Here is a 22,464-nt window from a genome sequence, read left to right as displayed (position 1 = left end):
TATCATTACTCAGTGAGTCGAGGGAAGTCAGAGGAGAAGGTGGTTAGGGAAGTGTTGGAGGTGGAAGAAGGAAGATGGTTGGAAAAGGTGACTAAAGAAATGGTTCGTAATGAGGTCAAAAGTGGAAGAGGTAAGATGGCAACTCTGGAGAAGTGGTGCAGTCACGATTGTAAAAGATGAACCATGTGGTTTAGTCACACAGCTCATGAATTTACCGAGGGGCACAATTTCCCCTGCTTCTTCCTCAGGATCAACTTGAGAACCATCAGCAGCAGACATGGGGCAAAGACTGTTGCAATGTACCAGAAACTAATGGTCCAGTCCTTGCCTCGATAGAAGTTCAGAAGTAGATTCTGTTACCAGATTTTCTTCCTCCTTCAGCTCTGCCAGCCACAGGGATGGTCAGGAACTCTTGACTAAAGGAAATCCCTCTGCCATAGATTCTAGATAGAAGGACAAGTGACTACAGGAGTAAAGGAGATCACCAGGATTTAATGCCATGCCCAACTTTATTTGATCAATTGGCAGGGTGTTGATCAGATCCATCAGTAGAGAAATCACAAACCATCTGCGGGCAGAGTGAGCATGGCTCAACGCATCTGGCTTTAAGATTTTCCAAAATCGTCATCTGTTGAGGCAAAACAAAAGCAACAACTCAAAACAATAACACAGTAAAGCCACAGAGTTGCAGCTGGACCCTGTTACTTGGGTATTCCCAACAACTGCTTGTCCTCCCACATATGGGTTTTATATGTTCACTATATTTTATGGTTTTTAAACCAAAAGCTTGGGGAATAAAGATTGTCAGAAACTGACAGCAATAATCTTTCGCTCCAGGTGACAGCTCGGTGTTGATCCTGGTCAGCTTGCTATGACTTTGAAGATGCAAATCACAAATCCTTCATCCTTAAGTGCCTTGCTATGTGCAGAAAGAGACCACCTGAACTCACAACTTTTTTCACTGAGATAGTTGAACTTAGAACATAGAACAGTACAGCACAGTACAGGCCCTTCGGCCCACATTGTTGTGCTGACCCTTAAACCCTGCCTCCCTTATAATCCCCCACCTTAAATTCCTCCATATACCTGTCTAGTAGTCTCTTAAATTTCACGTGTATCTGCCTCCACCACCGACTCAGGCAGTGCATTCCACCTATCAACCACTCTCTGAGTAAAAAACCTTCCTCTAATATCCCCCTTGAACTTCCCACCCATTACCTTAAAGCCATGTCCTCTTGTATTGAGCAATGGTGCCCTGGGGAAGAGGCGCTGGCTGTCCACTCTATCTATTCCTCTTAATATCTCGTATACCTCTATCATGTCTCCTCTCATCCTCCTTCTCTCCAGAGAGTAAAGCCCTAGCTCCCTTAATCTCTGATCATAACCCATACTTTCTAAACCAGGCAGCATCCTGGTAAATGTCCTCTGTACCCTTTCCAATGCTTCCACATCCTTCCTATAGTGAGGCGACCAGACTGGACACAGTACTCCAAGTGTGGTCTAACCAGAGTTTTATAGAGCTGCATCATTACCCCACGACTCTTAAACTCTATCCCTCGACTTATGAAAGCTAACACTCCATAAGCTTTCTTAAACACCCAATCTACCTGTGAGGCAACTTTCAGGGATCTGTGGACATATTCCCCCAGATCCTTCTGCTCCTCCACACTTACAAGTATCACTTTGTACTCTGCCTTGGAGTTTGTTCTTCCAAAGTGTACCACCTCACACTTCTCTGGGTTGAACTCCATCTGCCACTTCTCAGCCCACTTCTGCATCTTATTAATGTCTCCCTGCAATTTTCGACAATCCTCTACACTATCCACAACACCACCAACTTTTGCGTTGTCTGCAAACTTGCCAACCCATCCTTCTACCCCACATCCAGGTCGTTAATAAAAATCATGAAAAGGTCCCAGAACAGATCCTTGTGGGACACCACTAGTCACAACCCCCAATCCGAATGTACTCCCTCCACCACAACCCCCTGCTTTCTGCAGGCGAGCCAATTCTGAATCTACCTGGCCAAACTTCCCTGGATCCTATGCCTTCTGACTTTCTGAATAAGCCTACCGTGTGGATCCTTGTCAAATGCCTTACGAAAATCCATGTAGATCACATCCACTGAACTACCCTCATCTATATGCCTGGTCACCTCTTCAAAGAACTCTATCAGGCTTGCTAGACACGACCTGCCCTTCACAAAGCCATGCTGACTGTCCCTGATCAGACCATGATTCTCTAAATGCCCATAAATCCTATCTCTAAGAATTTTTTCCAGCAGCTGTCTCACCACAGACGTAAGGCTCACTGGTCTATAATTACCCGGGCTATCCCTACTACCTTTTTTGAACAAAGGGACAACATTCACCTCCCTCCAATCCTCTGATACCATTCCCATAGACAACGAAGACATAAAGATCCTAGCCAGAGGCTCAGCAATCTCTGAGGGATGGGAGAGACAGGTGAGGACAACACTGGAAGACTGGAACCTATGGGAAGCAGCTTGGAGATGGCAATCATTGTCTCCCAACCTCAAGGTAATGAAGGGTGTTAGTTATCAATGAATTAGGTTGGATTATGCAGTCAATTAGTCCATGATTGGCAAACTTTCCAATTTACTCGGAGTCATATTCGGTGGAGATGTTAATCTATTCACAATGCCAGTTACCAGTTATGAAAGACATTATCGATTTACCTGGGATATGACTGCTTTACTGCAGGCCTCACCCATTTACCATGGGCACTTTTGTTTAATTATAGTCTTACTCATTTGCAAAGCTTAGTATCAAATTACCTGCTTGTTGGGGTCCTTAACATGTTTACCAACAACCTGTTTTCTCAAAGCTGTGTTATTTCATGAGTGGAGTTTCACTTTATTCAGGTTATGAACCATTTACTGACAGTTATTCAGCCAAAGACCTCCGGAGAGAGAGGAGACAGGAGAGGTTAGTTTGGAATCGATGCAGTGCTAAGAGGAGAGAGCAGGCAGAGAGTTATAGAAACATAGAAACATAGAAAGCCTACAGCACAATACAGGCTATTTCTGCCCTGGGAAAAAGCTTATGACTATCCACACAATCAATGCCTCTCATCATCTTATAAACCTCTTTCAGGTCTCTTCTCATCCTCTGTCGCTCCAAGGAGAAAAGGCTGAGTTCACTCAACCTATTCTCATAAGGCATGTTCCCCAATCCAGGCAACATCCTTGTAAATCTCCTCTGCACCCTTTCCATGGTTTCCACATCCTTCCTGTAGTGAGGTGACCAGTACTCCAAGTGGGGTCTGACCAGGGTCCTATATAGCTACAACATTACCTCTCTACTCCTAAACTCAATCTCACAATTGATGAAGGCCAATGCATCATATGCCTTCTTAACCAGACTGTCAATTTGCATAGCAGCTTTGAGTGTCCTAGGGACTTGGACCCCAAGATCCCCCTGATCCTCCACACTTACCATTAATACTAGATTCTGCCATTATATTTGACCTACCAAAATGAACCACCTCACACTTAACTGGGTTGAACTCCATCTGCCTCTTCTCAGCCCATTTTTGCATCCTATCGATGTCCCGCTGTAACCTCTGACAGCCCTCCACACTATCCACAACACCCCCAACTTTTGTGTCATCAGAAAGTTTACTAACCCGTCCCTCCACTTGTTTATCCAGGTCATTTATAAAAATCACGAAGAGTAGGGGTCCCAGAACAGATCCCTGAGGCACACCACTGGTCACCGACCTCCATGCAGAATATGACCCATCTACAACCACTCTTTGCCTTCTGTGGGCAAGCCAATTCTGGATCCACAAAGCAAGGTCCCCTTGGATCCCATGCCTCCTTACTTTCTCGAAATAAGCCTTGCATGGGGTACCTTAACAAATTCCTTGCTGAAATCCATATACCCTACATCTACTGCTCTACCTTCATCAATGTGTTTAGTCACATCCTCAAAAAATTCAGTCAGGCTCATAAGGCACGACCTGCCTTTGACAAAGCCATGCTGACTATTCCTAATCATATTATGCCTCTCCAAATGTTCATAAATCCTGCCTCTCAGGATCTTTTCCATCAACTTGCCATCTACTGCAGAAAGTCTCACTGGTCTATAATTTCCTGGGCTATCTCTACTCCCTTTCTTGAATAAGGGAACAACATCCACAACCCTCCAATGCTCCAGAACCTCACCCGTCCTCATTGATGATGCAAAGATTATCACCAGAGGCTCAGCAATTCCCTCCCTCACCTCCCACAGGAGCCTGGGGTACATCCCATCCAGTCCCAGTGACTTATCCAACTTGATGCTTTCCAAAAGCTCCAGCACATCCTCTTTCTTAATGTCTACATGCTCAAGCTCTTCAGTCCGCTGTAAGCCATCCCTACAATCGCCAAAATCCTTTTCCGTAGTGAATACTGAAGCAAAGTACTCATTAAGTACCTCTGCTATCTCCTCTGGCTCCATACACATTTTTCCACTGTCACATTTGATTGGTCCTATTCTCTCACATCTTATCCTCTTGCTCTTCACATACTTGTAGAATGCCTTGGGGTTTTCCTTAATCCTGTCCGCCAAGGCCTTCTCATGGCCCTTTCTGGCTCTCCTAATTTCATTCTTAAACTCCTTCCTACTAGCCTTATAATCCTCCAGATCTCTATCATTACCAAGTTTTTTGAACCTTTCATAAGCTTTTCTTTTCTTCTTGACTAGATTTACACCAGCCTTTGTATACCATGGTTCCTCTACCCTACCATCCATTCCCTGTCTCATTGGAATATACCTATGCAGGACTCCACACAAATATCCCCTGAACATTTGCCACATTTCTGCCTTACATTTCCCTGAGAACATCTGTTCCCAATTTATGCTTCCAAGTTCCTGCCTGAAAACCTCATACTTCCCCTTATTTCAATTAAATGCTTTCCTAACTTATCTGTTCCTATCCCTCTCCAATGCTATGGTAAAGGAGATAGAATTATAATCACAATCTCCAAAATGCTCTTCCACTGAGAGATCTGACACCTGACCAGGTTCATTTCCCAATACCAAATCAAGTATGGTCTCTCCTCTTGTAGGCTTATCTACATATTGTGTCAAGAGACCTTCCCGATCACACCTAACAAACTCCACCCCATCTAAACCCCTTGCTGTAGGGAGATGCCAATCAATGTTTGGGAAATTAAGATCTCCCACATGATAACCCTGTTATTATTACACCTTTCCAGAATCTGTCTCCCTATCTGCTCCTCGATGTCCCTGTTACTGTTGAGTGGTCTATAAAAAACACCCAGTAGAGTTATTGACCCCTTCCTGTTCCTAACTTCCACCCACGGAGACTCAGTAGACCATCCCTCCATGACTTCCTCCTTTTCTGCAGCTGTGACACTATCTCTGATCAACAGTGCTATGTCCTCACCTCTTTTGTCTCCCACCCTGTCCCTTCTGAAACATCTAAAGCCTGGCACTCTGTAACCATTCCTGCCTTTGAGCCATCCAAGTCACTGTAATGACCACAACATCATAGCTCCAAGTGCTGATCCAGTTCTGGAGAGAAAGCAGATCAGTTGGCTTTATATGGGATCGATGCAGGGCTAAGAGGAGAGAGTGGGATAGAGATGTGGATAGCAAGCAGATCAGTTGTTTTTTTATGGGATTGATGGAGGGCTAAGGGGAGAGAGCAGCAGAGTCAAATATACTTGGGTCTGATACAAAGCTCCGGGAGGAAGAGCAAAGGATTAGTTTGTGATTGGCACAGGTCTCTCAAGAAAGAGCACTAGAGATCTGTGCTGAGATTATGGATATTATGGTCAGGACTGTAGACAGCAGCTTGATCTTCTCATCTTCGAATTGTTAGAAATCTCAACATCAGCAAGTGTGGAGGCAAACGGGGTAATGGATGTGGGAAGAAAAGCAATGACATGTAAGTCTTGCCTACAGCTAGATGGATTGGAATGGATTTATACAAATATAGTTGGGCTAGAGAAAAGTTGTTTACCAACAGCTGTAGGCAAAAAGACTGAGAGTTAACATTGAATGCACAGGACTGTCAAGAGAGCTTTTCAGGAGCATTAGAGATCTGTGCTGGGATGCAGTCAGTGTCCAGAAAATGGACATTATGGTGAGGACTGTAAACAGCAGCTTAATCTTCTCAACTTTAAATTGTTAAATTCTCAACTTTGTATTTGAAATAAGGAATATTTCTGTGCTGAGGTTGGGTATAAATCTGCTTGAGTGATTCTTGAGTTGCAAAATAATGACCATGGTTGTGAGAAGCAGCTACATTTGCAAATACCACAGAGGGAAAAGTAGACAGTAAGTGAGGCAGTAGATTACAACAGCAGAGACCCTAAGGGTTTTATTTTGAGTAGAGAATTGTAAGAGAGAGGAACTCATTGCACCCTGGTCAGTAGTGCTATGAGAATTTGACATGCGGAGCGATAACAGGTCCCTGCAAAAAGAGACCTGGTAGGACAATGTGGAACTAGGATAAAAACTGGGAAAGGTATGTTTTGGCAACACACACAAAATGCTGGAGGAACTCAGTAGGTCAGGCTGCATCTGTGGAAAAAGAGTAAACGGTTGACGTTTCAGGCCAAGACTTCTGTCCTGATGAAGGGTCTCGGCCCACAATGTTGGCTGTTTATTCTTTTCCACAGATGCTGCCTGACCTGCTGAGTTCCTCCAGCATTTGCTGTGTGTGTTGCTTGGATTTCCATCTTCTGCAGATTTTCTCGGCTTTAAGGTATGTTTAGGCTAAGGCAGACAGCCATAAAGGAAGCTTCCTTCAGCTTCCATAATGGAATTCTTCCTTCAACCAATACCAGCAAAACCAGATTACTTTGTCAGTCATACAACTGGACAACTCTGGGATCGAGAGGACAGAAATATCTGCCATATTTGCCAAAGTAACAAAAATCAATTCATTGAACAATAGGTGGTAGGCAGGGAGGGTGGGTTACAAGACTCCGAAGCAGGTTAATACAGGCTACATTATCGGGTGAGAGGTTTGGCATTCCTGGAAAATGGGCTGTATCACATCCTTTCCATAACCTGAAGTCAAGTGAATCCCACGCCAGCTACATCCCTCCAACCATTCGCTTCTTGAACCAACCAGCAAGACCCTAATCACTACAATCAGCAATAGCTCGACCACTTTGCACTAAAATGGACGTTTTTGTTCTAATTGTGTATTCTTGTTTGAATGCGTATAACTTATGTTTAATTTATGTTTTACTTGTGTGATGCCACGTGCCTGCGCTGCTGTTGCAAGATTTTCATTGAACCTTTGTTTACATGTACTCGTGGATGTGACGATAAACCTCAACTTTGGCTTTAGACGCATCAAGGACTGCAAATTGAAAAAAAGAAAACTAAACCTAGTGTCGATTTATTTGCGAATTTATTCATACAAATTCTGTGAGAGTGAATTTTATTTTGTATATCCAATTTGTGAATTCTGTAAAGACAAATTTCTGGAATTGAAATAGCCGTAAGGCAGAGGGTCACCTGTATAAGGCAAGCAATAGTTTGAGCACCTGAAGCGCAAAGAAGCCAATGGAGCCAAGTTGGTGATAAGGATGATGTCTGGCAGTGGCATATTGCATTGTATTTGTTGGTCATGGAATGCACGAGGAAGTGTTCAATAAGGTGGAGTAACTCACCAAGTTGATGAAACTCATCAGCGGCATCACAGAACCCTGTAAAAGAGTACAGAGAGTCAATGTTATGCCTGTCACAGGGGTGGTGTCCCACTGCCTATCAAAGTCCATTAAGAAAGATTATTACAGAACCAATTGGTGGGAGTTGGTCAGATTTTTTTTTTTGCTGGATGCTGTACTGGGGAGTACAATGAAGAAGGGAAAGGAAATAGTGCAACGTTGCAGGATTTGGGGATAGAGGATCAGAAAAGTGTAGGATGGACAAGGGTAAGATATAAGCACAGTAAGATGGAGACAATGAGATAGAGAGGTAGGATACAGGAGAGGAGAGCTAATACAGAGGGAAGGAAGGAGAATGGTAGGATGGAAGGGGAAGTTGAAGAAGGAATGGTAAGGACAACTGGGATAAATGAGTGATGGAGAAGTGTAGGGGCGGAGGAAGATGAGCAGCATGGAAGGGAATACTGTAGACTGGTGAGATGAAAGGATGAAATGGTGGGATGTTGCAGTGGTAAAATGGAGGACTGCAGGGACGGAATTGCTAATAGGTGCCCGGGATAATTTTCCAGAGCAATATGTTCCTAACCTAACAAAGGAGGAATATTACTGAACCTAGTTCTGAAGAGAGGTGGGTTAAGCACACCAAGATTGTTCAGGGAACATTTAAGAAATAGTGACTATAACATCACAATATTTCCGTTAGCCATAGAAAAGGAGGAGCAAACCAGAATAAAAATCGTACACTTGAGGAAAGCCCACTTTAATGAGAAGGATCTGGCTCAGGTTAATAGAAACTGAAAGTTAACAGGCTTAGCAGAGCAATGGGCTACAGTTGAGACACATGTCCATGTAAAGTCAAAGAAGAGCAAACACAGAGGAAGGTAAGCATAAAAAGGCACGTGTGAAAATTGTTGCGTTATATATACTAATGCAAATCAGAGAAGAGAAAACTAAGATAAGAGACTAAAGGAGAACAAATGAGGAAAAAGGAAATAAAATGCTGGAAGAATCTGTGGAAAGAGAAACCGGTCAACATTTCAAGTCAAAGACCTTTCATTAGTGTTCTGATTCTGTCAGAGTGGACCTCTAGGTACCCAAAGCTTTTCTGCCACCAGGAATGGTTTGGGATGTTACCCACTCCGTTGTATCCAACTCTAAAGAATTACCAAAGCATCCATCAGGTTGAACTCCATCTACCACCCCAAAGCATTCACTTTCTCCACCACTGCTGCATCATGGTTGCAGAGCGATATCACCCATAAAATGTAATGCAGTTACTCCTTCAGGCTGCTCCTGCAACTCCTGTCCAAAACACGGGTCCTCGGCCTCCGAGGAAGAGGGCCGGAGGTGCAGAGGAACTCTGTCACCTGCAGGTTTCCATTCGTTCGTCAATCCCGGGTCAAAATCTTGGAGCTCCCTCACCCACAGCTCTGTGGAAGCACCTTCACCAGGAGGAGTACGATGAGTCGACAAGCCAGCTCACTACTGCCCTCTCAAGGAAAACGAAGGATGGGCAGTAAATGCTGGTCTTGCCAGTGACACCCGCATCCCAAAATAAACAATATCTCTTGTCAATTTCTTCATTGTTGCCATATCTATGCAACTGATCCATCGTTCACTCATTTTAATTCACACCCATTTCTTAATGGTCAAACTGTAAGAAATTCCTTCCGTCTGGCCCACTCAGCTTTAATCATCAATCCTGTGAGTCAGTTAAGAGGAGGGGGAAGTTCTTTTTCCACCTATATTTTATTTCCATCCCCTTTCATTCCATCTAGATTAAGGATATGGCTCCAGAGACACAAAGGACTATAATATGGAGCAAAAAGCAACTACTGGAGGAAGTCGGGATGAAAGGAAATGTTAAACAGAAGAGGTGCTGGAAATCCAGAGTAACACATACAAGTTGCTGGAGGAGCCCAGCAGGTCACACAGAATCTATGGAAAGCAATAAACAGTGCATATTTTGCTCCTGATGAAGGGACTCAGCCTGAAACATTGGCTTTTATTCCCTTCCATAAATGCTGTTTGACCTACTGAGTTCCTCCAGTATTTTGGAAAAGAAATGTTGATACTTTCAGTCGCGGCTGTGGATCAGGGATTCACTTTGTCCTCATCTCCCACCCTGCCAATGTCCAACTTCAACAGATCGTCTGCTTTTTCCACCATCTTCAATGGGATTGCATCACAGGGCACATGCCTCTCTCCTCCTCTTTCCTCATTCCAAAGGGGACCATCCTCTTTCAGCTCCCAAGCTTGATGTTCCATTTCCACTAACTATTCCTCTTCCCACTTCCTTATCCAAAGCAATTACCGGAAATTCAGCACCTGTCCTTTCAGCTAGCCTCCTCAAACATGGGATCAAACACTCCCAGTTGAAGCAGCATCCCAATATAGCATACTGTATTCAATCTGTGCTAAAGAAGCTGTTCATTTCTCAACTTTTCCATTTTCATTTCTACATAAGACATAGGGGCAGAATCAGGCCACTCAGCCCATCGAGTCTGCTTCACAATTCAGTCACAGCTCCTCTATCCACAGATGCTACCTGACATGCTGAGGATGGCCAGTTTTCCTGTTTTTATACCTTACTCTTGTTTCTACGAGAGAGAAAAACACAAGCAACACACACAAAAAATGCTGGTGAACGCAGCAGGCCAGGCAGCATCTATAGGAAAAGGTACAGTCAACGTTTCGGGCCAAGACCCTTCGTCAGGGCTAACTGAAAGAAGAGGTAGTAAGAGATTTGAAAGTGGGAGGGGGAGGGGGAGGTCCGAAATGATAGGAGAAGACAGGAGGGGAGAGATGGAGCCAAGAGCTGGAGGAGGGAAAGGATCATGGGAAGGGAAGCCTGGGGAGAAAGAGAAGGGGGAAGAGGAGCCCAGAGGGTGGAGAGCAGGCAAGGAGTTATAGTGAGAGGGACAGAGGGGGAAAAAAGAGAGAGAGAAAAAAAAGGAGGAAAAAAATTAAAAATATATTAAATAAATAAATAAGGGATGGGGTGTGAAGGGGAGGAGGGGCATTAACGGAAGTTAGAGAAGTCATTATTCATGCCATCAGGTTGGAGGCTACCCAGACAGAATATAAGGTGCTGTTCCTCCAACCTGAGTGTAGCTTCATCTTGACAGTAGAGGAGGCCGTGGATAGACATATCAGAATGGGAATGGGATGTGGAATTGAAATATGTGGCCACTGGGAGATCTTGCTTTCTCTGGTGAACAGAGCTTAAGAAAAACACGGTTAGTTTATTTAAAAGACAGACTTATCATTGGGATGATTCTAACCATATTGAGGGAACGCGTAGATGAATATTTCTGGGATGTTGTTGCTGGTAGCAAGTTGTTGAAACTTGGTCCCTACAGCTTCATCGACATCAGAGGTTCTCCCTGGAAACAGAAAAAGAAACTATTATTGTGAATGGAAATCACACAGTCCACCTCTACTCTGTGCTTTTCTTATACCTAATTAGTTCTGTATCTGTCCTGACAGTGTTTGATGGGATAACAGAAGAATGCTTCACTCTGTGCTTAAGCTGTGTTCCGCTCCATACAGTGGGACCTTATGTCCTCCATCTAGCCCAACTTACACCTGATTTGTCATTCGGAATTCACCATTTCATGAGTGTTGACACCTCTCACTCTAACTAGCACAAAATTCAGAAAAGTAATGAAAAGGAGTTTGAGGTCCATGTCAGTGTGTACCCAGGTTTGGGATTCATGGTTTTCCTCTAACACATTCTTTACCCACCATAGAGTTTGACAGTGATTTTCCGTCTTTGCTGAAAGAAGAGTATTGCGTAATTGGTGTAGTCTGTTTCACCGACTACAATGTCAGTGGTCAGTCCCCGATCTGCAGAGTGAAGCAAAAAGACACATTCAGGTTGTTAATTCCTGCAAGTTCTGCGTAAGATAATAATGCTGAATTTTGGGACAGGCTGTCAAACCTGACTGTTTTTGAGCAACTCCTAGTATACGCTCCATCTGAACGATGAACAGTGTAGCCCCAATGGAGACTGACTACTCAGCCTATTGGAGTCAGCCAAATGGCTCACTCATCAGTCCAGTTATGCAAACTCCTTTCATTGCAACTTCACCTGCAATATTTCTTTTGTGAAATAGTGCTACAAATTATGACCAGCCAGTAATCACACTTGGAGCAATCATAATCTATTACCAGCTGTTAGTCAAGAACTCTCAAAGATCAGAGTCTCCACCATCCTTTGTTTCCAGGCACAACCACACAGTGAGCATGATCCACATCCCACCACCCACCTAAAACAACTCCTGCCCAACACCATCCCCAGCCCAACCTCTCCATCAGAACCCCTGGCCCCAATACCTCCATCCCTCCAGTGGAATTGATCTCTGATCAAATCCATAGCCTCAACTCACCATTGTATACCCAATTCCTGAATAATTGTCCATTCCACCTCACCATCACAGCCTCCTACACCCTGACACCTCCCTAGCCACAATCCCAAACTACATCCCTGCCCCAAAATCCTGACTACTTCCACATTGATCCCTGTTCCACAACTTGAGACCCTCCTGGATCTCCAATCAGTCTCTAACGCCCTCACGTGCCCAGTCACCAGAGCCTGCTCTCACCTTGGATGCTACTTTTTCTTGACCCAGCTGATCCCCAGAGCACTGGTGCATCTTTAGCTCCAAGGATGCTCAACATCTTTTGGTTCACAGCAACATCCCTGAGGTTTTCATCAATACATCACTCAGTGCTGAAACTAATTTGAAATCTGCTCTCTTGGACTTTTGACAGTTTGCATCTAAACTCTTCAGGAACTTAAACTTAGCTTTATAAAATCTTATTTCAACTTCTCTGCTCTAAGGAAAACAACTGAAAGTTTTCTTAACCCTGACTGGAAACCCTCACTTTGTCCTAGGGTACTAAGGCTCCTCCGTGCTCCTCCAAATCCTTCAAGGTGTCAGAAATGGGCGTCTTTCAGTTCTGTGTAACCACCTGACTTTTACACCTTCACTTTACCTGTTGCTTTTGATTTCTCCCATAATTTCTTGGTTTGCCCAATGACAATGAGAAAAGGGATAGAGTCAACAGCTTTACGGGATGGCAAAGAGAGTCAGCATCAGGGGAGTGTTGGGGAGGGGGGTATGAATGTCAGCATCTTTAACGCTGGAGTGAGTTCATCATGGGGTTCAATAGACAATAGACAATAGGCGCAGGAGTAGGCCATTGGGCCCTTCGAGCCAGCACCGCAGGAATGAGGGATATTGCCAATGCCTCACACAGTACGTTGGGAGAAGATGAGCACCAGCTCTTGGTGTGGAAGAGGATGAGCAACTACAGGGAAGAATTAGCTCCAGTCCTTGAAGGGAGAGGGAGCTGAGGGAAGTGGGAATGGGTCTGTAGTTTAAGGGAAAATAGATGAATAGGAGGAGATTAACATCAGAGGAAGGAGCATCGGCCCTTCAAAGGAGGAATATAAAATTGTCACTTCAGGGGAGGGTTTGAGAGCATGAGTGAGGAGACATGACATTCACTTATTCAAAAGGGAGGAATGGAGGTCTAAATGACTGAGTGTGGAAGAGAAGAAAATCAGCTTCAAGAAGGAAAGGGAAAATCATATCAGTCTTTGGGGATAGAGAAAGAGGGTCGATAATCTTAAGGATGTGATACAAACACAGCGTGTTTAGTGGCTGGAGAGAAACCTTCAAGGGAGGAGGATGAGGTTGGAGATCAGTGGAAGGGGGATGGCACTGAAGGAAAGTGGAGAACAGATCTCTGGGGGAGGGTGGGGGCGACAGGAACGCGGATCGCAGCTCTCCATACCCTCTCATCCATGTACCCATCCAAACTTCTCTTAAACATTGAAATCGAGCTCCACTTCTGCTGGCAGCTCGTTCCACACTCTCATCTCCCTCTGAGTGAAGAAGTTCCCCCTCATGTTCCCCTTAAGCATTTCACATTTCACGATTAACCCATGACCTCTAGCTGTTGTCCCACCCAAACTCAGTGGAAAAAAGCCTGCTTGCATTTACCCTATCTATACCCCTCATAATTTTGTATACCTCTATCAAATCTCCCCTCAATCTTCTACGTTTCAAGGAATAAAGTCCTAACCTATTCATTCTTTCCTTATTACTCAGGTCCTCCAATCCCGACTACATCCTTGTAAATTTTCTCTGTACTCTTTCCACCTTATTTACATTTTTCCTGTCGATGGGACACTACTCCAAATTAGGCCTCACCAATATCTTAAACAACTTCAACATAACATCCTATCTCCTGTACTCAATACTTTGATTTATAAGGCCAATGTGCCAAAAGCTTTCTTTTTGACCCTATCCACCTGTGCTGCCACTTTCAATTAATTATGGACCTGTATTCCCAGATCACTTTGTTCTACCACATTGACTTTGCTTCACACATAGATTACCATTCTGATCTTCCAGGGGACCAGTTTTGTCTCTTGCAATCCTTTTGCTCTTAATATATCTGTAGAATCCCTTGGGATTCTCGCTCACCTTGTCTGCTGGGCAATCTTATGTCTTCTTTTAGCCCTCCTGATATTTTTCTTAAGTGTTCTCTTGCAATTCTTCTACTCCATAAGTACCTCATTTGCTCCTACCTGCTATGCACCTCCTTCTTTTTCTTAACCAGGGCCTTAATATCTCTTGAAAATCAAGGTCCCCTAAACCTATTATCTTTACCTTTTATTCTGATAGACACATACAAACTTTGTACTCTCAAAATTTCAACTTTGAAGACCTCCCACTTACCAAGTACACATTTGCCAGGAAACAGCCTGTCCCAATCTACACTTGCCACATCCTTTCCGATACCATCAAAATTGGCCTTTCTCCAATTTAGAATTTCAACCTGGGACTATCTTTTTCCTTTTCTACTTTGAAACTAATGCCACTGTGATCACTAGATGCAAAGTATTCCCCGACACAAACCTCTGTCACCTGCCCTGTCTCATTCCCTAAAAGGAGACCAAGTATCACAGGCTCTCTCATTGGGACTTCTATGTACTGATTAACGAAACTTTTTTGAACACACTTGACAAAGTCTATCCCATCTAATCTTTTCACAGTAATGGAATTTCAATCGACATAGTTAGTATCACCTACAATAACAACCTTGTTTGTTGCAACAGTCTCTACAAATTTGTTCCTCTAAACCCTGCAAACTGTTGGGTGGTCTATAATATAACCCTATTAATTTGGTCATACGTTTCTTATTCCTCAGTTCCACCCATATAGCCTCACTAGATGAATTCTCCAGTCTGTCCTGACTGAGCACTGCCATGACAATTTTCCTTGACTAGTAATGCCACCTCTTCCCTTTAATCCTTCCCACTCTGTCACTTCTAAAACAACAGAACCCTGGAGTATTGAGCTGCCAGTCCTGCACCCTCCTGCAACCAAGTCTCACTAAAGGCTACAATATCATAATTCCAGGTGTTGATCCATGCCCTGAGCTCATCAGCCTTTCCTACAATACTTCCTGCTTTGAAATATACGCAGCTCAGGGCACTGGTTGTACCATGCTCAGCTTTTTGATTCCTAGCTTTGTCTAAGGTCTTATCAACATCTGTCTCCATAACCTCTCCACCAACTATTCTGGTACTCTAGTTCCCATCCTTCTGCAGTTCCAGTTTAAACCACCCCATGCAGCAGTAGCAAACCTTCCTGCTAGGATATTAGACCATTCCAATTCAGGTGCAAACCGTCCCTTCTGTACAGGTCCCACCTTCCCTGGTAGAGAGCCCAATGATCCAAAAATCTGATGGCCTCCCTCCTACACCAACTCCTTAGCCACGTGTTAAACTGTATGATCTTCCTATTTCTGACTCAGTAGCATGTGGCATGGGTAGCAATCCTGAGATCACAACCCTGGAAGTCCCATCCTTTAACTGAGCACCTAACTCCCTGAACTCACTTTGCAGAACCTCATCACCTTCCTCCCCATGTCATTGGTGCCTACATGGACCATGACCTTTGGCTGCTCACCCTCCTACTTGAGAATGCTGAGGACTCGATCCAAGATGCCCCAGACCCTGGCATCCAGGAGGCAGCATTCCATCCAGGAATCTCATTCTTGTCCGCAGAACCTCCTTTCTGTTCCCCTAACTAATGAATCCCATATAACCAAAGCTCTCCTCTTCTCTCCCTTTTCTTCTGAGTCACAGAGCCAAAGTCAGTGCTGAAGATCTGACCACCGTGACTTTCCTCTACTACGTCATTTCCTCCACCTGCCCCAAACGGTCTCCAAAGTGATATACTTTGTTGTTATTGAGAGGGACGGTCACAGGGTTACTCTGCACTGGCTGTTTAGCCTCTTTCCCCTTCCTGACTGTCACCCAGTCTCCTGTACCTCTCTATATGTCCTAACTGCCACTCAGTCAGCCTCCTGAATGATCCAGCGTTCATCCAGTTCCAGCTCCAACTCCTCCACACTTCACCCTTCATGAGAGGAGCATAAAGTGAGTATGAAGAAAGAAAAAGGAGAGAGTTAACTCTCTGGCGGTGAGGGGGCAGAAGCACAGCTCTTCAGGGCATGAGGAGCAAATGGGACACGTGCGCTGGGGGGGAGAGGAGTCAGCACTTTCAGGGTAGGAGGGTAGGGAGTCAGTCCAATGAGGGTGGGGACAAGGCCAAGCATTTTCAGGGGATCTGGGAGAGAGGCAGCAGCTGTGCAGGCTAAGTGCCTCCTGGGGAAATGAGAGGAATGAAATATTATAAGGTGACAACGATTTCACAAACTTTTCCTTGAGAATCGCCCTGGGGTCGCAGCCTTCTTGTAGTCTTGCTTAATGTTCCAACAGATCCCATCCCTGGGAGAAAGAGAAGAGAATATTGATTACATTTCATTGTGTTGCATGTTGGAAACTGATTCTTTGTCCAACTCAGAAACTCCACAGAGATGTCTTGATTTTACCTTTATCTTGACTTTGCAGAGACTGATAACGGTAGGACATAAACAATGATTGGTAGGGCCCTAGGGAGTACTGAGGAACAGAAGGACCTTAGTGCATGTCCAATGATCCCTGAAGGTAGCAACAAAGGTTGATACTGTAAGATGGTAGAACAGGGAGATTATTGTGCATCTAAATAAATTATTGGTCAGGCCACAGCTCAAATGCCCTATACAGTTCTGGTAGTCATACTATGGGAAGGATTGAGTGCAGAGGATGCAGCCTGGGATGGAGTGTTTCAGTTAAGAGGAAAGATTGGACAAGCTGGGAAGGTGAGATGTAAAACCATAAGACAGGAGCTGAATTTGGCCACTTGGCCCATTGAGTCTATGCTGCCATTCAATCATGACTGATTTATTTTCCCTCTCCAACCCACTCTGGTTCAGAGGTGATGAGAAAGAACTTTTGCTCTGCCTAGGTGAGTGGTGGAGGCAAGGGTTTTATGTGAGCACTTGACTTGCCACAAACAGAAGGCTACAGAGCCAGTGCTGATAAGTAAAGATGTTACCTTAATGGTCAATCTGTACATAACATGACTCTCTGAAGTGTCAAAAACAAAACTTGTCAAGTTGACTGCTGCGACCATGGTTTCCAATTTGGAGAGGTGTCTGATGAGAGCAGGAGGCTCGACTCCCAACCAATCAGAGCAAGGGGTCCAACTTCCATCTGGTGGGAGCAAGGGATCTGACTCCCATCCAATGGAAATGATAAACACAAAATGTTGGAGAAACGGCAGGTCAGGCAGTGGAGGGAAATGAATAGTTGAATTTCCAGGCTGAGACCCTTCAAAAGGACTGAAAAGAACGGGAGCAGAATCCAGAATAAAAGGGTGGGGAGAAGTAGGAGGAGCATGAGCTAGCAGGTGATAGGTGAATCCAGGGGAAAGGGGGAAAGTGGGAAGGTGGGGTGGGGTGGGGGGGGTGGAATTGGCCGACCATTTTAATTCCATTTCCCACTCCCACACTGATATGTCTGTCCACTGCCTCCTCTGCTGACAAATTCAGGCAAGATGCAGATTAGAGAACAACATCTTGGTAGTCTCCAATGCAATGGCAATTTTTTCTAACTTCTAGTAACCGCTCCCATTCTCTCCTCTCTCCTTCTTATCCCTCTGATCTCTTTAGCCTTTCTCTTTTCCCTCCCTGCCTCCACAACCTGTCCATCACCCACACCTTCCTCCTTCTGGTCAACCACCTCCCTCCCTTTATTCCATAGCCAAGTGTCGTCATCCATCAGATTCTATCTAATTCAGCCCCTTGCCTCTTTCGCCTATCTCCACCCAGCTTCTTACATCAATTTCCCCCTTCTCAAACGTGCCTAACTTCACCCCCTCCTCTAGATTCACCTATCACCTAGCTCCTGCTGCTCTCTCCTTCACCGCCCTTTTGTTCTGGCTTCTAGTCCATTTCTTTCCAGTCCCGATGGAAGGTCTCGGCCCGAAACATCAACTGTTCATTTCTCTGTATAGATGCTGCCTGACCTGCTGCAATCCCCCAGTATTTTGTGTGTGTTTCCCTGGATTTGCACCATTTGTGGTCTCTGCTGTGCTTCCATCCAGAGAGATTGGTCAGGGGAGCAGGATTGGGAAATTGGCAGAGAAAAATACTTGGTTATGCTCACATTTTGCGGAGCGTGTGGATACGCATGTCTTCAGTCTGATCGCTCACTCGCATAGTAACTGCTTCCAGATTGTGGTTATTTGTTTTCAAATACGAACATTGCGATCCAACAGCAATGAGGCGCCACACACCTGTAAACTAAAATAAAACATCACATCAAGCAGTCCCAGGGCAGGAACGTTATGGGTTAATTACAGAGTAAAGCTTGCTCTGCACTCTGTATTCAAACATTCCCACTGCGGGAAAAGCAAGAGTCAGTGAAAATCAAACTCCCCGCACCATCCCAATGACCTTAAATTGAGTCCTTCCCCGTCCCCACAAGAATTGCTTATTTCTCCATTCTAAGTAATCCTAATATTCTGAGAATTTGCTGTAGCAAAGCATCTTAGAACACCCCAATTTCCCATTCTGGCTCCCCACTTCCCCTTCCGTTCTTGTCACCTCCCTCTGGTGCCCCTGCGGTATTTTGCGTTTGTTGCCTGAAATTAAATCTCCTCTTTCCGTTGTATGCCCTGCGGTGAATGGTCTTAGCTCCTGCAGGCTGTCGTGCAATTGAAATTCCTCCGCCTTTCTAATAGATGTTTTTGTGCTGTCAGTCTCCATTTATGAAGCCAAAGATCCCAACTGCTATTTTGATAGTTTTCTCAATCTATTTCAGACATACAAATAACCTCAGGTCTATTTCAGCTTCCCTTTCAGAATTGTATTATTTAGTGCAAGATGCCTCTCCTCATTCAGTCCACCAAAATACCACGCTTCACATCACTCTGTATTAAATACAATCTGCCGCTTGCCTATCCACTTTGGCAGCCTTGGCTTCAATTTACTGGCAGAACTACTGCATCAGTCATCTGTAAAGGGTGAAAAATACAATTCTGCTGAGGAGAGTGAGTCAGGGGCTTGCCTCGCCAGTACGCTGATCACACCACCATTAGAAAGTGTTGCAGTTAAAAGGTTGTGCCATTACCTGTTGAATGTTAAAGTTTTGCTGAGCCTGGATCTTGTCAATTGGACTCTGGCCCCGTGCTCGCCGTCTCGCCGCACTGCCACTGGAAAGAAAAGTCAAACTTAACGTGAAAAGGAAGATCAGATTGAAAGGCCCCATGCTCTGGAGACAGTGAGTATATCTGCTGACTGGGCTGTTTGGAGTTACCAGCAGATAGAGCAATATTTACAGTTGACAAGGTCCTCTTTGGTTTATCATTAAATAAACAACAGCCTACAAGGTATACTTGAATTCTAGGCAAACCTCCTGCTCTGCAGAGCTAATAATGTAACCTCATTTGAGATTGATTGATACCTTCAAGCCCACCACCCTACCTTCCTGTCTCTCTCAAGCTTATCTAGAAAGGTTGTTAATGGTGCTAGAAAGGTTGTGAACCCTGTAGAATTTTCTGTATAAACAGGACCTAAAATGTGATCAGATCTTCACATAAAAGAGAACCTAATTAAATGAATAACCCAAAAAACATCATACTTGTTCATTTATTTATTGAGAAAAATTATCTGATGTTACATGTATTTGTTGGGAAAAGTATGTGAACCTTTGCTTTCAGTAACTGGTGTGACCCACTTGTACAGCAATAACTTCAACCAGACATTTCCAGTTACTGTTGATCAGTCCTGCACATCTGCTTGCAGGAATTTTAGGCCGTTTCTCCATACAAAACTGCTTCAGCTCTGGGATGTTGGTGTGCTTCCTTGCATGAACTGCTTGATTTGGATCCTTCCACAACATTTCGATAGGGTTAAGATCAGGACTTTGACTCGGCCATTCCAAAACACAAATTTTCTTTGTTTTAACCTAGTCCATTGTTGATTTACTCTTGTCTTTCGGATCATTGTCTTGTTGCATTATCCAACTTCTATTAAGCTTCAGGCGACAGACTGCCACCCTGGCATTCTCTGGAAAATGCCTTGATACAATTTTGAATTCATTGTTCCCTCAACAATTGCAAGCTGTCCAGGCCCTGAAACAGCAAAGCAGCCTCAAACCATGATGCTCCTTCCACCGTGCTTCACAGTTGGGATGAGGTTTTGGTGTTGGTGTGCTGTCCCCTTTTTCCTCCAAACATTGCGGTGTGCATTTCTGCCAAAAAGTTCAACTTTTGTCTCATCTGTCCACAGAACATTGTTCCAGAAGCATCATAGAACATCCAGGTGGTCTTTTGAAAACTTGGAGATGTGCAATAATGTTTTGTTTTGGAGAGCTATAGTTTCCTCTGTTGTGTTTTACCATGAACATCATTCTCATTCAGTGTTTTTCTTATAGTGGACACATGAACAGAGATTTTAGTAAGTTCTAGAGATTTCTGCAGGTCTCTTGCTGCTACCATTGGATTCTTTTTCACCTCCTTCAGCATTGCATGTTGTGCTCTTGGTGTGATCTTTGTAGGCTGTCTACTTCTCAGGAGAATGGCAACAGTACTGAATTCCCTCCATTTGTAGACAATTTCTCTCACTGTGGACTGATGAACACTCAGGTCTTTAGAAATGCTTTTGTAGCCTTTTCCAGCTTCATGCATCTCTACAATTCTTCTAATAAGGGCCTCCGGTGCACATAAACAGACCTCTCTTGAGAAGGGCAGGCTCTTTCAGTAACCTGACCTTGTGTGTCTTTTTTAAAGGGCAGGGCACTTCTACAACCCACACCTCCAGTCTCATCTCATTGATTGGAACACCTGACTCCAAATAGCTTTTGTAGAGGACATTACCCCAGAGGTTCACATACTTTTTTCAACAAATACATGTAATTTTAGATAATTTTTCTCAATAAATAAATGAACAAGTGTAATGTTTTTGTATTACTTATTTAATTGGGTTACCTTTGTCTAGTTTTAGGAGTTACGTGAAGAACTGATCACATTTTAGGTCGTATTTATGCAGAAATAAAGAAAATTCTACAGGGTTCACTGACTTTCTAGCACAATGGTACCTATCCTCTCACTTAGTACTCAATTTCAAGCACTGCAGAAAGGAACTCAGAAAAATGGAACATTGTTCTAAAACTTGATTCTGGTGCCAAATGGGGAAATATCGGGAAGCATTTTTCATGGAAAGGATAGCTGTTATAGTTTCTAAAGAAATTCAGAGGAGCATTGCACTATCCATGTTTGTATTTTGAAAATTGGTGGATTTGGTTGTCAAAGGATAAAGCAGGATACAGTTCATTTGGAAATATGGGCAGAGCAGAGGCCAATGGAGATTAATCAGGACCATTGTGAGGTGTTTCATTATGGGTGATCAAACACAAGAGGAAAGAACTACAGTCTCAAAGTCAGTGAATTTGAATGAATCAAGGACAGTGGAAGTAGACAAACCAATTATCTTTGTTCTTGCCATGGAGTCGAAGGAGATAGAGGCTGCCATTTTGCAAAATGGCTATGCGTCCTCCATTTTGTGAACCAAAGTTGCTTGGCTTGATTAATGTTTTAAAGTAGACACAACGATGCTCCAGGTAATCTACTGGACTAGAGATCACTTCCAAATAAGGGATTATTTGTGAGGTGTATTTTGATATAATATAACATGCAAAATTGTGAATGTTGGGGTCTGTGTCTTCCCTGAGTGATTCGAGCTGGTAACTGATTGAGAACAAAGAGCCATAATTACCAGTTGTCACTTGCAGAAAGTAGGGCAATAAATGGATGCTGGCTTGGATCAGAACCAATAAGAATGTGTTAAAGGTCAGTCAGATGATCTGTGGCCAATAACACTGAAATGCAACATCTGAATTGGGAAGGAATGAATATAAAAGCAGATGCTTCAGGTGTGCTGGCAGCAATGACTCTCTAGAGCTCTCCATCATGGATGTGGAGTGCCACGCGGACAAATAGAGATTCAGAACGGGATCACGAGAAACACATGGCCAGAAAAGACTCCTTTTTTACTGGTATTACCTTTTCTATTCTTTGACTATTCATGGAGGGTCAGGAAAACTTAATAGGTATGCACACAGCTACTTGGTTGTGTAAGTTCACGTGTTCTTCCATTGAGAAAATAAAGGTACCTGTTGGTAATTAGAGATTCTCCCTGTGCCTCTGTGATCACTATTACTACAGTGCAGATCCTTGTAACAAAATCGGCATCCCTGTGTGGGCTCAAGGATAAGCCTCTCCGTTGAGTCAGTGGGATGCTCGAGACGGACCACATGGGTGAGAAAGAGAGACTTGGGGGTGGGTAGCCAGTTATTACTGAACCAGGATAGAGAATTAAGGGAACTCTGCAAGTCC

General features: G+C 44.0%; 1 protein-coding gene across 1 annotated transcript; it reads right to left on the bottom strand.

The window, feature by feature from the left end:
* Window positions 1–490: 490 nt before the first annotated feature.
* Window positions 491–19,375, bottom strand: LOC140186171 (complement component C8 gamma chain-like). The gene is made up of 7 exons (XM_072240108.1): window positions 19,200–19,375; window positions 18,234–18,370; window positions 16,402–16,472; window positions 11,405–11,506; window positions 10,942–11,043; window positions 7,661–7,696; window positions 491–628 (listed from the first exon to the last, which is right to left on the bottom strand). Exons 1-7 carry the CDS (start codon window positions 19,335–19,337, stop codon window positions 606–608), a joined length of 609 nt encoding a protein of 202 aa, XP_072096209.1. The 5' UTR covers window positions 19,338–19,375; the 3' UTR covers window positions 491–605.
* Window positions 19,376–22,464: the final 3,089 nt, after the last annotated feature.

The sequence above is a fragment of the Mobula birostris genome, chromosome 22 (genome assembly GCF_030028105.1).
Source record: "Mobula birostris isolate sMobBir1 chromosome 22, sMobBir1.hap1, whole genome shotgun sequence".
NCBI lineage: Eukaryota > Metazoa > Chordata > Chondrichthyes > Myliobatiformes > Myliobatidae > Mobula > Mobula birostris.
Note: the sequence above shows the minus strand (reverse complement) of the source record. Positions and strands in the feature narration are given on the sequence as shown.

Coding starts and splice junctions, on each gene's coding strand:
- LOC140186171 (XM_072240108.1), bottom strand. CDS start 19,337: ATGGGGCCTTTCAATCTGATCTTCCTTTTCACGTTAAGTTTGACTTTT. Junction 16,473..18,233: donor ATCCACACGCTCCGCAAAAT/GTGAGCATAACC, acceptor TCTTTCTCCCAG/GGATGGGATCTGTTGGAACA. Junction 11,044..11,404: donor AATCACTGTCAAACTCTATG/GTGGGTAAAGAA, acceptor TTCTGTTTCCAG/GGAGAACCTCTGATGTCGAT.